General features: G+C 38.5%; 3 protein-coding genes across 3 annotated transcripts; 1 reads left to right on the top strand and 2 right to left on the bottom strand. All coding sequences in view use genetic code 12, as the record gives it.

Annotated features, from left to right (window-relative positions):
• Positions 1 to 2: 2 nt before the first annotated feature.
• Positions 3 to 2873, bottom strand: DBP10 (ATP-dependent RNA helicase DBP10; the record flags this gene model as incomplete). The annotated part of the gene is made up of 1 exon (XM_064999848.1): positions 3 to 2873. The coding sequence occupies one exon, from the start codon at positions 2871 to 2873 to the stop codon at positions 3 to 5; it is 2871 nt and encodes a 956-aa protein (XP_064855920.1).
• Positions 2874 to 3124: 251 nt separating this feature from the next.
• On the top strand, positions 3125 to 6043 carry EMW1 (tetratricopeptide repeat-containing protein EMW1; the record flags this gene model as incomplete). Its single annotated transcript, XM_064999847.1, has 1 exon — positions 3125 to 6043. One exon carries the CDS (start codon positions 3125 to 3127, stop codon positions 6041 to 6043), a length of 2919 nt encoding a protein of 972 aa, XP_064855919.1.
• A 444-nt stretch (positions 6044 to 6487) lies between these two features.
• On the bottom strand, positions 6488 to 12697 carry FAS1 (tetrafunctional fatty acid synthase subunit FAS1; the record flags this gene model as incomplete). The annotated part of the gene is made up of 1 exon (XM_064999846.1): positions 6488 to 12697. The coding sequence occupies one exon, from the start codon at positions 12695 to 12697 to the stop codon at positions 6488 to 6490; it is 6210 nt and encodes a 2069-aa protein (XP_064855918.1).
• Positions 12698 to 14591: the final 1894 nt, after the last annotated feature.

The raw sequence follows: 14591 nt of genomic DNA, 5'->3' as shown, positions 1-14591 counted from the left end.
TATTAAAATTTTCTTTTTTTACTAGGGCGACCATTCTTCTCTCTTCTTTGTTGTTTCTGAGCTCTTTCTTTTCTAATATTTTCGGTACTTCTAATTTCATTTGTACTGGCACGCCCAGCTGCTTTGAAACCTTTAACATTCATACCCTTGTCAAGAGCAGCTTCGACCTTCTTCTTTTGCTTATGATAATCATCTCTGAATCTGTCTGGGGCTCTTGGCGCCTTATTCTGCTTATGCTTGAATCTTTGGCCACCACTGCTAGCTGCTTGGCTTTCCTTGGCACCAACCTTCAAACTCATTGAAGAAATCCTGTTGTCATTTTTCCAAGCTTCAAATCTACCAGATTTATAACTTGCAGGAATACGTTGACCACTCTCACCAATGATGAATTTCTCATCTGTGGATCTGGAGTTAACGTAGTTCTTCTTCGATTTACTCCATTGCATGACTTGGGTCTGTTTATGAACTTGAACATTATCATCACCAGCAAGATCAAAAGTAGCCTTTTGTGCATCATTAGCATAAGAGGTAGGAATATCATATTGCTTATCCTGGATATCAGAAGTAGGAGCATAATGAGACATAAAGAAGGTTGGATCCTTGTAAGATTGTGGTCTCTTCTTTTTCTTTTTAGAATTCTTTTCACTTTCAATAATATCATCGGCATTTTCAAAAGCATCTTTAATTTCTCCCTCTGATGCAACGATATTGAAACCAACTTCATAATTGTCACCTTTAAGAACTTCGTCTTGCAAAGAATGACTTAATCCAGCAAGTCTTTCCTTTTCAAGCAATTCATCTCTTTCCTTGGCATACTGCTGGATTGATGCAATTTGTCTTCTTCTTTTGTTCATGAATTCAATCATTTTTTCATTTTTCTTATTGAATTCAAAGACGGTTTCCTTATTCCTTCTGTTTTGCAACTTGAGTAAGAAACTCTCTTTTTCCTTTTCTTCGTCATCTCCAAACAACAAGTTCTGTTCATCCCAGCCACTTTTGAGTAATTCCTTAGATCTTTTCAAAGATTCGACAGAAGTAACTTTTGCTTTAGACTTGTAGTACAACTTTTCTGCCTTTTCTGCAACCTTCTTGATCACTTGTAATTCATAATCTTTTAATAGCGCATTACTGAATTCCATCATAGTTTCAAGGTGTCTTCTTGGGGCAGACCCTAACACCAATCTATCAGAATAAGAAACCTTTGGTTCAGTATATTCGACCCCTTCCTCTTCACATTTTTGCTTCAATAATTCCTTCTTCTTATTGTGCATACCGGTCAACAAAATCTTTCTTCCTAAGAATAATTCCATTTCAACTAAAGAAGGAACTTCATTTGGGGTGACAATACTGTAAGCGAAACCGGTGTTACCAGCTCTGGCAGTTCTACCAACTCTATGGACAAACAACTTTGAGGAAGCAGGCAATGTATAATTGATAACATATTTCAATAATGGAATATCAATACCTCTAGCCGCAACATCAGTGACAACCAATAATGAAGTAATGGCCGCTTTGAAATTGAATAATTGTCTTCTTCTTGCACGTTGGTCTAAAGAACCATAGATATACGAGCATGCATGGCCCGCTTGAGTAAGAAAGTTTTTGATATACTCAACGTGATGTCTAGTTGGAACGAAAACAATTGTAGCGTTTGGTGACACAAGCTCATTAGCCTTGGCAAACTTGATATCCTTGTTAAACTTCTTCTTTTTGTACTTCTTTTTCTTACCTTTATCATCGGCTTCATCATCTTCACTATCACTATCGGAAAGACTTCTAGTATCCTTGAATTCATCAAGCTTGGCTATTAGCTCTGGTGTGGACTGTGGCATCTTGATAACTTCCTGGATAATGTACAATAGATTTGCTTCTCTTTCAGCCTGTTTAGCACTGACAAAGCACATTTCCAACTGGTCAGAGATTTTAGTTTCTGAATCCAATCTGATTAAAACTGGATTATTAAGACCAATTTTGGCAAAATTCACCAAGGTCTTTGGTAATGTGGCACTGAACAATATAGCTTGTTTGTTTGGTGATAAAGAGGCGATCAATTCGTTCAATTGCTCTTCGAAGGAAACTTCAAACAACTGATCAGCCTCATCGAAAACAATGTACTGAACCGACTTCAAATCCAATGACATTTCGGTTCTTAAATGCAAAAATCTACCAGGGGTGGCAATAATGACATCCGGGTTCTGCAACATAGAGCTAAATTGATCTTCCAAAGAATCACCACCAACTAACACAATAGCTCTTAAACCAGTACCTTTAGAAAAATCCTTGAAGGATTTAAATGTTTGCAAAGCCAATTCTCTGTTTGGTGACAAAATAACACATCTAGTACCCACTTTGGCGGAATGGGTTTTCAATTTTTCAATAATTGGTAATAAAAATGCAGCGGTTTTACCAGACCCCGTTCTTGCCATACCAACAATATCTCTACCGGAAATGATGAATGGGATAGACTTTCTTTGGATAGGAGTGGGTTGCTTATAACCTTTTTTACCAATGTTGTGAAGTATCTTCTTTGATAAACCAAAACTTTGGAAAGTACCGCTTTTAGCCTTCTTTGCCAGTGGTAGGAGGTTTGTGGAGATCAAATCGTTAAGGTTGTCGTCATTTTCGTCATCAGATAATTCCAAGTTTGGCATTTTCTGATCTTCTGGATTAGATGCTTTCTCTTTCTTCTTGTTGTCTTCTTCTTCCTCTGCATCATCATTATCATCTTCTTCATCAGAGTAGATAATCTCATCTTGATATTGAGTTGGCTCTTCATCCGAGCTTCCACTTCCACTTTCATCTCCAGAATCGGACGCATCGCCCAATCCAAACTTGGAAGTCAAATCAACTTGTTCTTCTTCGGAATCAGACATTTTTCTGTTTTGTAGATGAAATCCAAATACTTATTATTTCTCTGTTAACACTGAGAAGTAAGCACTTAAAAAAAAAAAAAAAAAAATTTTCTTCAGCCCATCGCGCAGACAAATATTGGCTTGTTGAGATGCGCATACCATTACAGATTTATGCATTCTGAGCAGCTCATTGGGAAAATTATCAAAAAAATTTTCGCCTTGTCACCAATGGATGGTTTCTTCAAGTTGTGGGGAATAAAAGTGGAAGAAATATGAATGAAGAAAGGAATAATTTATTGAAACAATTGCATATCCACTTGCTTTTGCTCAGTCCGTACCCATCTTTCAAAAAATTGGTGAATATTTCAAAATTTGAGGCCGATGAGCAGCTTAAAGTGCTAGTAGAACCAGCGGAGTTGATCCTCAAAGGTTACTCAAGCAAAGTGCTTAGTTTACCAATATATCATGATATCATCCCGGTAGAAACCCTTCCTGCCATTTATGCCAACAAGAAAGATATAAATTCATCGATCAGAGAGTTCTCCAAATCACTAGTTGATAATTCCAGCTATCCAGATCAAGAAGTATGGAGATCGTTGGTGTTGATCTATGCCATTGCCTTGGGTCAATGTTTTGTACAACTAAACTACACCGGTCCTTCAATCCAGAATTTGGATTCCCATGAAATGTTTTTTGCCGGTATTGAAAACTCAAACGACTTTCATCGTGAGGTCCTTGCCTCGCTCGAATTACAAGGGTTGGCCCCATATGAATTATGCGATGATCCGATTTTGTTGGTTATGTCACTTCATATCTTTGAAGCTTTGTTGGATAGTACTTCTTGGACGTTATTAGGAAAATCTGATTGTGGTAGTGTCGAACATTTTTCTGATAAATCTGAAGCTACCATCAACGCCATTCTCGCAAACAAATCAATTTCCCAAGGGGTGACTGCATGGTGGAGATCCAGGTATTTGCAAGTACAAATGTCGTTATTCATCGAACCGTCAAGTATCATTTGCTCGATTTGCTCTCATTTGCACAGTGGGCAAATCATCAATGACATCTTGCTTACTGATTACGTCTCAGAAGGTCTTATTAAACAACTTTACACTTCCTACTATCTTGAAAGTGCCAGAAATTCTATCCATGCAGAAATCGAAACCCTTACCATCCCATCATTAGAGAAGGCCAAAACTTTATCTAATCTTGAACTCGTTTTGACCGGTGCAAAAGCCAGAAGAACAAAATATCAACAGAAGGCGGTTTCCAGTTTGATTGTGTTGGCAAAATCTACATTGCCTTTGTTACCAAATGATGAAATTGATAGCTCTGAAGAACAAGGGAATTTCATTGAAAACAAAGAATTGAACTCCGATTTCCTTTTGGAAGTGCCTAAATATGAATCTCTCAATGACGAAGCGGTAAACGAGATTATGGAAAATGACGATATTCAAAGTGGGAAGAGTCTCAAGCGTATAAAATTATCATTCGATGGCTATAATGAACAATATGAAGAATCTACTAAAACCAACCAGCAGAGATTATTGCCAATTGCTATCAGAACGGAAAATATTCCCCAATCTTTGAAAGAGCTCGATGCCAATGAACAACCAAGGTTGAATGATTTGGACAGCATTCAAGTTTTCTTGAGAATGATGACTTTGAGACAGATTTCGCCATCAGGAAGTCATTTGATCGAAGAAGAATTGGCGGCGTTGGTTTCCAGAGTCATTGCCAATAATGCCGAAGATATCAGAAAAGACTTCCCGGCCATGAACTGGTTGCTTTTCTCTAAAGCATTATGGGAAAGATCTTGGCTTGAAGCCACGAAGGCCAAAACTATCGAGAGAGGGATTTTCCAAATGCAGGCATTAGTCGAAGAAATGAATGCCAAAATCCAGACACGGTTGTTCCCGGTGGACGATAAACAAATCGATGGGGAAACTTGTTCCTCGGCTACTAGATTAAGATACATCAATCAACTACCGTTGGCCCCAAGATGGTCGCTTGATGTTGACTTGGCAGAAAAGTTTATGTCGATTGGGGTGATCAAATCAGCAGTGGAAATTTATGAGAGATTGCAAATGGTTAATGATATGGCGGCTTGTTATATTTCGGTAGGACAGGAAGCCGAGGCAGAAAAGGTTTTAAGACAGAGATTAGAAACACATCCAAATGATTCAAGATCAATGTCTATTTTGGGTGGGTTGACCCAAGATCCAACATTATGGGAAAAGGCCTGGGAATTGAATAAATATCAAGGGGCTAAAGTTTCGTTGGCGAGATATTACTATAATAAAAAACATGAAGATCGTCAAAATATGTTGACCGCCATCAAGCACATGAACGAGGCATTAACCCAAAATCCTTTGAATTTCCAAAATTGGTATTTTTACGGTTGTTTGGGTTTGGAATCTGAACAGTATGAATTAGCAGCAGAAGCCTTCACTAGATGTGTTTCTATTGAGGATGCCCACAACCATAGTTGGAGTAATTTGGGCAGTGCTTTGCTTAATATCAATAAACCAAAAGAAGCGTTCAATGCTTATCAAAACGCCATTAGAACCAGCGAGGTATCTAACTGGAGAATTTGGGAAAACTATTTGACCACTGCAGTGAAGGTAGGGGACTGGATCCAGGTGATTAGAGCCGCTAAGACTTTGATTGAATTGAAAAACGATGAATCTGCCATTAATATGAGAGTTGTCGATGCATTAGTGGCACAAATCACTTCTGAAGAATATCCAACCCAGAAAGATGGAGAAGATGAAGTCAAGCTTACATTTCTCCAGAAATCGTCATTGGATTACATTTGTAACCAGGTTCCAAAAGTTAATACCAAGAATTCGAGATTATGGAAAGTACAGGCGAGAGTCGAATTATGGGCTAAGAAACCTTGGAATTCTCTCAATTGTATGGAAAAGGCTTACAGAGTTGATTTGAACAATGAAAACTTGCTCACTGATGAAAGCGTTTGGGATGCTGCTGTGGAATCTTGTGCTGATTTGGTTGCCTCTTATGAATCTCTTGGGGAAATGCCTGGTAAACACGGAGCTGGGGATTTAGTATGCAAAGATTGGAAATTTAAGGCAAGAAGTTCGATTAGAACTTTGATGAGTAAAGGGAAAATGAGCTGGGAGGATTCTAACGGTTGGGATAAACTCGTTGAGATCAAGAGTGATTTATAATTTAGTATATGACAATAAACTATAGATATCTTCTTTTTGTTTTTGTTATTGTAAAAATTCGATGGATACTATAAATAAATATCCAACAAAAGTAGATACAAAAGTAGATACACATAGTGTATAAAAGAAAATTCGGGTCTTACAAAAATGCCAATTGAGACTATGAATATTTATCTATCAAAAGTAGATACTGATACTATATAAAAGCAAAGTTAAAATTATAAGAAAAATGATAATAATAATAATAATGAATAAAAGCTATTTGAATCAAAGACATGACAAGTGAAAAAAAAAAAAAAAACATGACAAAAGAAATTATTTATCAACAAACATCATAATATATTTTGGTTACACCGGCATTAAATCACACCCGGTCTCTCTCCTTACCTTGTATAACAAAACCGGCTTCAAAATATCTATTTTGGTAATGGTGACTTTTTTTCCCTAATTTTGGTAACTTTCCCAGTTATCAATGACACGCTTAATTGTTTCAGAACCAGTCAATTGGTAAACATCTTCGAAATATTCCTTAGTAACTTCGAATGGCTTGGCAGTCAAGTTTGGAATATACTTGTTGACCAAGTTATCAACGTTAAGAGCCTTTTGTGGGATCTTCTTAAGCAAGAACTTCTTGAATGGTTGGACACCACCCTTCAAATAGGAACTGTGGAATGGAACGGAAATACCCTTCAATGGGATACAAGCAAAACCTCTTTGCAAGTCAATTGGTTGAGGCTTGGCCAAAGATTGTTTGGAAACTTCTTCGGTAATATCATCCAAATATTCAGTGATCTTCTCGACAGACAATTGTTCTTGGAGCTTGACAATATCAATCTTCTTCAATTTGAAAACGTTCAAGACGTTGGTCAAACTATCCAAAGCTCTCAAATCACCAGCAGCGACATATTGTTGGTTTTCAACATTGTAGTTGACAATTTCCAATAACCAACCAGTCTTCTTGGCAACGGCATCGACAACAAATCTCAAAGCAGCATCGTCAAAAGTCTTGGAAACTCTGGATGGGTTACAAGCAATCATACCATAGTTAGATCTACCTTGTTCATCTCTTTCGACGGCGACTTGCATGGTCATACCTCTGTAGAACACAACTTCGACCAAAGATTCAATTGGCATAACATCACCCAAAGAAGTCAAAGCAGAATATTCACCAAGAGAGTGACCAGCGAAAACACAGTTGTCAGTGACCAAACCCTTGGACTTCAAGTCTTCGAAAGCAGCCTTTTCCATCAAGGTCAAAGCAGGTTGGGTAAATTGGGTAGCAGAAAGCAAACCATTTGGAGATTTGAATGTGTAAGATTTGGTCTTTTCGGTAATATCCTTGAAAATCTTTTCGGATTTTAAGTTACCAGCGGCATCAATAGTTTCGAAAATCATGCTGGTGTAGTTGCTTCTGATAGCTCTACCCTTGACACCACCAAAGTGGACGGTGAATTCTTTTGGATTGTTTCTAACAATGTCCAAAATGGAGAAACCATATTGTTCCATCAAGTGGTAGTCTGCTCTATCCCAAACTTCCTTGGCAACATCAGAAGTCTTGTACAAGTCCATACCCATATTTTGTTCTTGGGAACCTTGACCAGTGAAAAGATAGGTAGAAACTGGTTGGGCAACTTCAGCTTGAGCGTCCAACACCAATTCACCAGTTTCAGCGTTTTTGGTGGAGATCTTAACAATCTTTCTACCGTTAATCATACCAATGTGTTCAAGTTCGGTGGTTAATTCAGTACCTGGCAACACCATGGCGGTGAAGTTAGCCTTGTAAGCCTTGACTCTTTCGGCAACATTGTCAGCACCCCACAATTCAAGTAAAGCACGGACCGAAGCAGAAGTGTACATACCGTGGGTAATAGTACCTGGCAATTGAGCGTACTTGGCAAAGATTGGAGAAATGTGGATTGGGTTGTAATCACCAGAAACAACAGCATAAGGATCGTTGGAACCTGGCAAGTAGACGCTGTTAATGGATTCAGCAGCAGCCATGGAGATAGGAGATTCAAACAACTTGGTTTCTTCGATACTAGTACCATTTCTCTTCAAGTAGTCAAGAACTGGGTTACCGTAAGATTCAGCGGCTTCGTAATCAACAGTACCAACTTGCTTAATTTCCTTGGTTGGCAATTCTAACAAAATCTTACCAGTGGACTTGACAGAGGAGAAGACCTTTTGGTCCTTGAAAGTCACGTCAGTTTCCAATTCAAAAGTCAAAGTTTCACCCAAGATGTCAAGACTTTCATCTTCGAAATGAGCCCAGTCCTTAGATTTCAACACAGCAACATCCTTCAAAGAAGCAAACTTGACCTTGACTGGTTTTTCAATGATCTTGTCAAATGTGTTTTCAAAGTCATCGTATTGACCTCTGTAGAAGAATTGAGATTCGACATCCAACACTGGAGCTTGTTCTTTACCATCAGCGTCAACTCTGAAAATGGTACCCAAGACCTTGACTTGTTTACCAGTTGGAGTGTTAATGATGGTCAAAACTTCAGACTTAACACCAACAACATCACCAATCTTCAATGGTTCAGCGTTAGATCTAACACTGAAAGAGTTAGACAAGTGGACCAATTTCAACAAATCACCGTCAATCTTTTTGTGGAAAACGGATTTCATGATTCTTTCCCAACCAATAACGATGGCGAAATCCATTGGAGCGTGGGTGTTACAATAGTCGTTCTTGTTCTTGATAATGTGGGCAAACTTCTTGACATCCTTGGCAGTGATGGTGAAGTTGGCACCATAGATTTGGCTTCTCAAATCAAAAGTATCATCGTACTTGTCTTCTTTACCGAACCACAACTTCCAGTAGAATTCCTTGATTCTTTCATTACGGTCATCCATCTTTTCCAAAATTGGAGCAAAACCGTCTTCAGTGTTGTAAGTGTAAAGCAATTGCAATGGCAACAATTCATCGTCGTGACATCTAGCAGTGAACAACAACAATTCAATGGTCTTGCCATCAGCCAACAACTTGACTTCAATCAATTTTTGTGGCTTGGAGGTCTTACCATCAAGCAATCTCAAGACGGTCTTGGAAGGAACATTTGGATGTTCAATTTCCACAATAGCGTTAGCGAATGGTTCAATGAGTGATTGGAATTGGTTGTCAACGTAATCAACACCGGCAACAAAGAACTTGGAAGTCAAGAAAGCATATCTCCAGTTCTTAGTACTACCAGCCAATAATTTGATCCATTTGTTATTGTCAACGTTAGCAACAGATTCACCAAATTTGTAAACCACTTTGTCGGTGCTGACTTCAACCTTCAAGTCGGAGCTGACATCAGATGATTGAACAACTTCAGAAGCTTCAAGACCGCCAAAGTATTCTTCAGATGGAACGGTAGACTTGTCACCATTGTAAGAGTCAGCCAACAATTTTTCAATCAAACCATTGTTGATACTGTCCATCAAGTCCTTGATTGGTTCATTAACCTTGTTGGTGTATTGAGCAGCGACTGGACCGTGCAAAATACAAGTTCTTTGGATATCTCTGTCTGGAACGAAGTTCAAGTTTTGACATTGGAACAAGGAATCCTTCTTGAAGTAAGTTTCGAATCTTTCATCGAGAGCTGGAATGAATGGAACTGGCTTTTGAGCTGGGTTGGCACACAATTTCATGAATTGAATAACATCATAAGCATTAACCAATTGCTTGAGAGAGTCTGGGAAGGCAGCGTCAACCTTAGCAAGAACTTTTTTAGGAGATGCTGACAATTCACTAACAGACAAAATAGATTCACCTTCCTTGGTAATAAATCTTTCTTCGATTCTTGATAACCAGTTGAACATGAAGGTACGCAAAGATGGGTCAATCCATTCCTTGGTTGGTTCATAGTAGAAGAATTCAAGCAATCTAGCAGAAACTTCGGAGTAGGTCATTTCCTTAACATCACATGGACCCTTGGAGTTCTTACCGAACCAAGGTCTTTGGAAATCCTTGTTCAATTTTTCAATAATCTTGTCCTTGTTGGCGGCCAATTTCTTAACCATTTCCTTTGGTTTGATGGTGAAGTAATCCTTGTCAATTTCAGCCCACAATTGAACACCTCTAGTGGCAATCTTATGGATTGGTTCACCCATTTCGGATCTGACGGTGATAATACCACCAGTAGCCTTCTTGTAAGTACCTTCCCATTTTTCATCTGGGACACCTGGGGCAGAGGCAATCAATTCCTTACCTTCAACACTTAACATAGTTTCCTTAGCAATCATAACTCTAGAACCAAACAAGAAACCATCAAATGGCATGGCTGGGTAGTTGAACTTCTTGGACCAAGCACCAGTCAAGTATGGGTAAGTGTCTTCAGAAGAACCGAAACCAGAACCAGCAACCAAAACAATATTAGAGCAACGTCTAATGCTGGAGTAGGTCGACAACATTGGTTGATGGAAATCTTCAAAAGAGTGGTGACCACCACCTCTACCACCAGTCCATTGAAGAACAATTGGGAAAGTTGGGTGAGCCTTAGCAATGGCAATAACTTGGTTAATGGCGTCAATGGAACCTGGTTTCAAACCCAAATAAGTCAAACCAAGAGTTTCGATATATTCAGTAGCAACTTCCAAAGATGGAACACCAGCACCAATGGTCAAAGATTGGATTGGGAAGTTTTGATCTCTCAACTTCTTGATCAATGGAATACCCCATTGCAACATTCTTGGGTTGACATAAATCAAGTTAATACCGATACCAGTACCTGGCTTGACATTTTCAGCCACGGTTCTCAAAGCTTTTTCAAAAGCGGCTGGTCTGAAGTAACCACCGCCGGCAATTTCAATGTGGTAACCAGCATTCAAAGTGGCACTAACGAACCCAGTATCGACGGTAGATGGAGTCATACCTGGAACCATCAATGGAGCTCTTCCCAACAACTTGGAGAATTTAGTGTTAAGGTAGAGTTCTCCGGTCTTGGAGTTCTTGACCAAGCTTGGTTGGAATTCACTCAACCAGTTGGAGGCAAATTTAACCTTGTTCAAATCATTGTCGAACATTTCTTGCTTGTAACCAAACTCATCTTCTGGGTTAATATCCAAAGTACCAGCAACAATGATTCTGACACCAGTACCTTCCTTGTTGTAGTGGGTCAAAGCACCGATACCTGAGGCACCACCTGGGCCAAAGTCGAGGATGTGGGTGGCCTTAATCTTATCACATGCAGCTTCCCAATGAACAGGCAAGTTGGTGATCAAATAAATGGCTCTTTCCATAACAGAACCTTGAATTTCTCTCAAGTCATCACCAGTGTAGGTATCAATGACTGGAATCTTCAAGTCCGAGCTCAAAAAGTCAATGTTATTCTTTTTCATATCTTCCAAGATCAATTTATTAGCATTGTCCAAAAGGTGAGAGTGGAATGGGGTGGTGATGGACAAGAAACGGTTGGAAAATTGCAACTTTCTTTCGGAATGTGGGATTCTGGATTGTTCCAAACCGCTTGGGGCCTTAGCCTTTCTTAATGCCAAGTTCAAACCATAAAGGGATTGTGGAGGACCGGAAACTACCAAGTTTCTGGCACCGTTGACCAAAGAAACAACCACATGCTTGTCGGCTGGCAAGTGGGAGTTGGTGGCAGCGATAAATTCTTCAACTTGCTTTCTGGACAAGTCTCTAATAGACAACATTGGGGATGGTTTACCTTCATTGTTTTCAATAGAATCTTGGAAGATTGAAGGAGGCAATGAGTAGTTTGGATAAACTTCAGAACATCTCAAACCGATAAAGAACAAAGCGCTGATAGCCTTCAAAGAGTTTTCGATAAAAGAGGTCCAAGAGGTAGAGGCGGATATGGCAATGGCAGTGACCACACCTTGAGAGTGACCAGTAGAACCCTTGAAGTGGTCTTTCAATTCACCAGGAGTTAAACCCAAGATTTTGGCGGTGATGGCAAAATGAAGGATTTGAATGACACAAATCAATGGACAGGAAACGTTGGCACTCAACAAATAATCTTCATCAGGAATGCTATCAGGGTTGTTTAACCAGCCAAGCAAGTCAAATCCTTCGGAAAAGCTGTTCTTGGAGTTAGGGGTTATTGACAACAAGTTGTTTAATTTTTCACTGATGGTCTTGACCAAATCGGCAATCAATGGGTGGTATATGTCGTAGATTTCTTTTAATTCTTCGAAATAGTCGTTTCTACCTTGACCACCAAAGATAGCAACCATCTTAACTTTGTCATTTTGGTATAATGCAGAAACGGATTTTCTGAATGGCGAGTTCAAAATGTATTTGGCCTTGATATAGTTTTTCACCAAATTTTTCACTTTTGGCAAAGTGGTGGTGGAGTTTTCAGGATCGGCAAGCAAGTCTGTGGCCAAGGAATGGATATCTTTAGAGCTATTGTTCAAGTAGTTGGTTTCGAATTCGTTAACGGCCAACTTCAAAACATCGTCGAACAAACCAGTTACGTTTGGATCGACCAAATCAGCAGCAAATCCCAAGAATTTACCGAGTAGTTCTGCCGAGGTGGAAGGTTCATTTTCATCGGCAAAGTTTTCTGTGGCTTGTGGTAAAGATTTTATGAATTGTTCTTTCAATTGGGTGGCACTGAAGTAAGCAGTGGTTGGGATCAAGAAACTAGTTTCGATTGACCCGTGGGTAAGGTCAAAAGGTCTGATAGAAGGGCTTGACATTTTGGGATATTATTATTGTTGTTGTTGTTATTATTATTGATAATTAACTGGGTAATTATTGGCTTCTATTATTGGTATTATTAAATGGTAGCAACTGTTTGAAAGAACTTGATGACTTTCTTTTTTCTGGGAATTGGTAGGATAAAAGCAATTCTATTGATAACAGTGATACTTTGTCGTGGAGAGAGAGAGAGTTTATATGGTTGACAAAATAACCTATGGCAATGAGAATTTATGTGCTGGAATAGATATACCAATTGGATAAATAAGAGACAACAAGACAGTTGGTTGGGGAAAAAAAGACAAAAGTCCAAAAGGATGGAATTATCGTGCCTTTTTTTACTGTGATGGCTGATTGTTGATAATTTGTGCAGCATTACGAGGGAAAAAAACTCATTGGGCTTTTTTGTTGGGCGTTGGGGATGAGAGGGAAGGGAAGGAAGGGAAAAAAAAAAATAGGAAAATAGAAAACGTTCAAAAAAAAGCAAATGGAAGTTGCAATTTGCCTCTATGGACTGAGATCTTTGCAATTGGACGACAAAAAACCCCAACAGTTCTTCTTATTTTTATTTATGACAGGCCATAATCTTGATTTTGCTCCCATTGGTGGTTGCAAAAAGCGTGGTGTTGCAGTGGCCAACAGAAACCATGCTAGTTGTAAGAAATTATTATCACAGTAGTGTCTATTATATTGGTATTGTAAAAACATTATCAATTATTGATCTGATGATTAACCGTGCTGAGGCCTTCTATTGTGCTGTTCAAACATCTCTCCTTCCTGATTCGCTTTTGACAAAGTGACGTAGGCGTCGGACTTTTGGTATCTTACTTGGCATAAACTGGAAGGAAGACACTTCATCGTTACTGATTTTAATGTTCGTTGGAGATACACGTAATCTTTAAGTAATTCCCTTCCTTCAAAGTTTACTTGTTGCCATTCTTCATTATCATAACTATAATAACTCCCATCAATTCCTAGTATACTCCCCACTCTCCATTATTTTGAAAACCAGCTCTTTTCAGCCATATGCACGATCCATGAACCAACGACCAATAAGTTGACACCTACCACTAGTGCGGTGCGTTGCACTATTATAAACCACAGGCTCATTGACGATCGATGCCTGTGGGTGGAGATGATTGGTCTAAGACGTATCATTAGATCTTCACTATTATGTATTATGATGTTTACGCAATGTAGATAGACAGTACCGAGGCCAGACATTAAGGCGGTTTACGCTGATCTTGGAAGGAAGGGACTACAATTTAATGGTATTGTAATTCCACCTCTAATTCAGCTTATAGTTATTAAACAGAACCAAATTATTACCATCCTAAATAAAGCACACGCCCAAATCATGAATATGTCTTGTAATTTTTTATTTGCCACCAGTACAAAAATTATTTTGTGAACACGTAAATGATAAAAAGACGTGTCACTAATAAGAAAACGCGTCAAGCTATTCAAGCAAAGAGATTATTTCTTCTTCAAAATTTGTGATTCGGTTAATGAAAAGATTTTTTTATTCTGTAAGGGGCTTTTTTTTTTTTTTTCTTCGATTACTAATATCTTGCCTTTTGATATTGCTTATTATTTTCTACAATTTTTCTATTCTTTAGAACTTTGCCGTTAATTATGTCAGTGTCACAAACTATAGACTTCTTTTCCTAATTATCTATCTTGTAAACAATAAGTTATCTCAAAAATAAGCCGTTTCATAATAGAAGAATTTTTGGATATTGTTATCAATCCAAACCGATAATGTGGGCAAAGAAAAAGTTCAACATGAAAGAAAGAGTGATAAGATACTATTTTTCGTAGAGAACCTCTCTGTTTTAACATTTATCGCAAATTAAAAGATGAAAAAAAAAAAAGGATTAGTAGATGCTGTAA

This window comes from Saccharomycopsis crataegensis (assembly GCF_037102585.1).
Source record: "Saccharomycopsis crataegensis DNA, jcf7180000000098, whole genome shotgun sequence".
Lineage (NCBI taxonomy): Eukaryota > Fungi > Ascomycota > Saccharomycetes > Ascoideales > Saccharomycopsidaceae > Saccharomycopsis > Saccharomycopsis crataegensis.
Note: the sequence above shows the minus strand (reverse complement) of the source record. Positions and strands in the feature narration are given on the sequence as shown.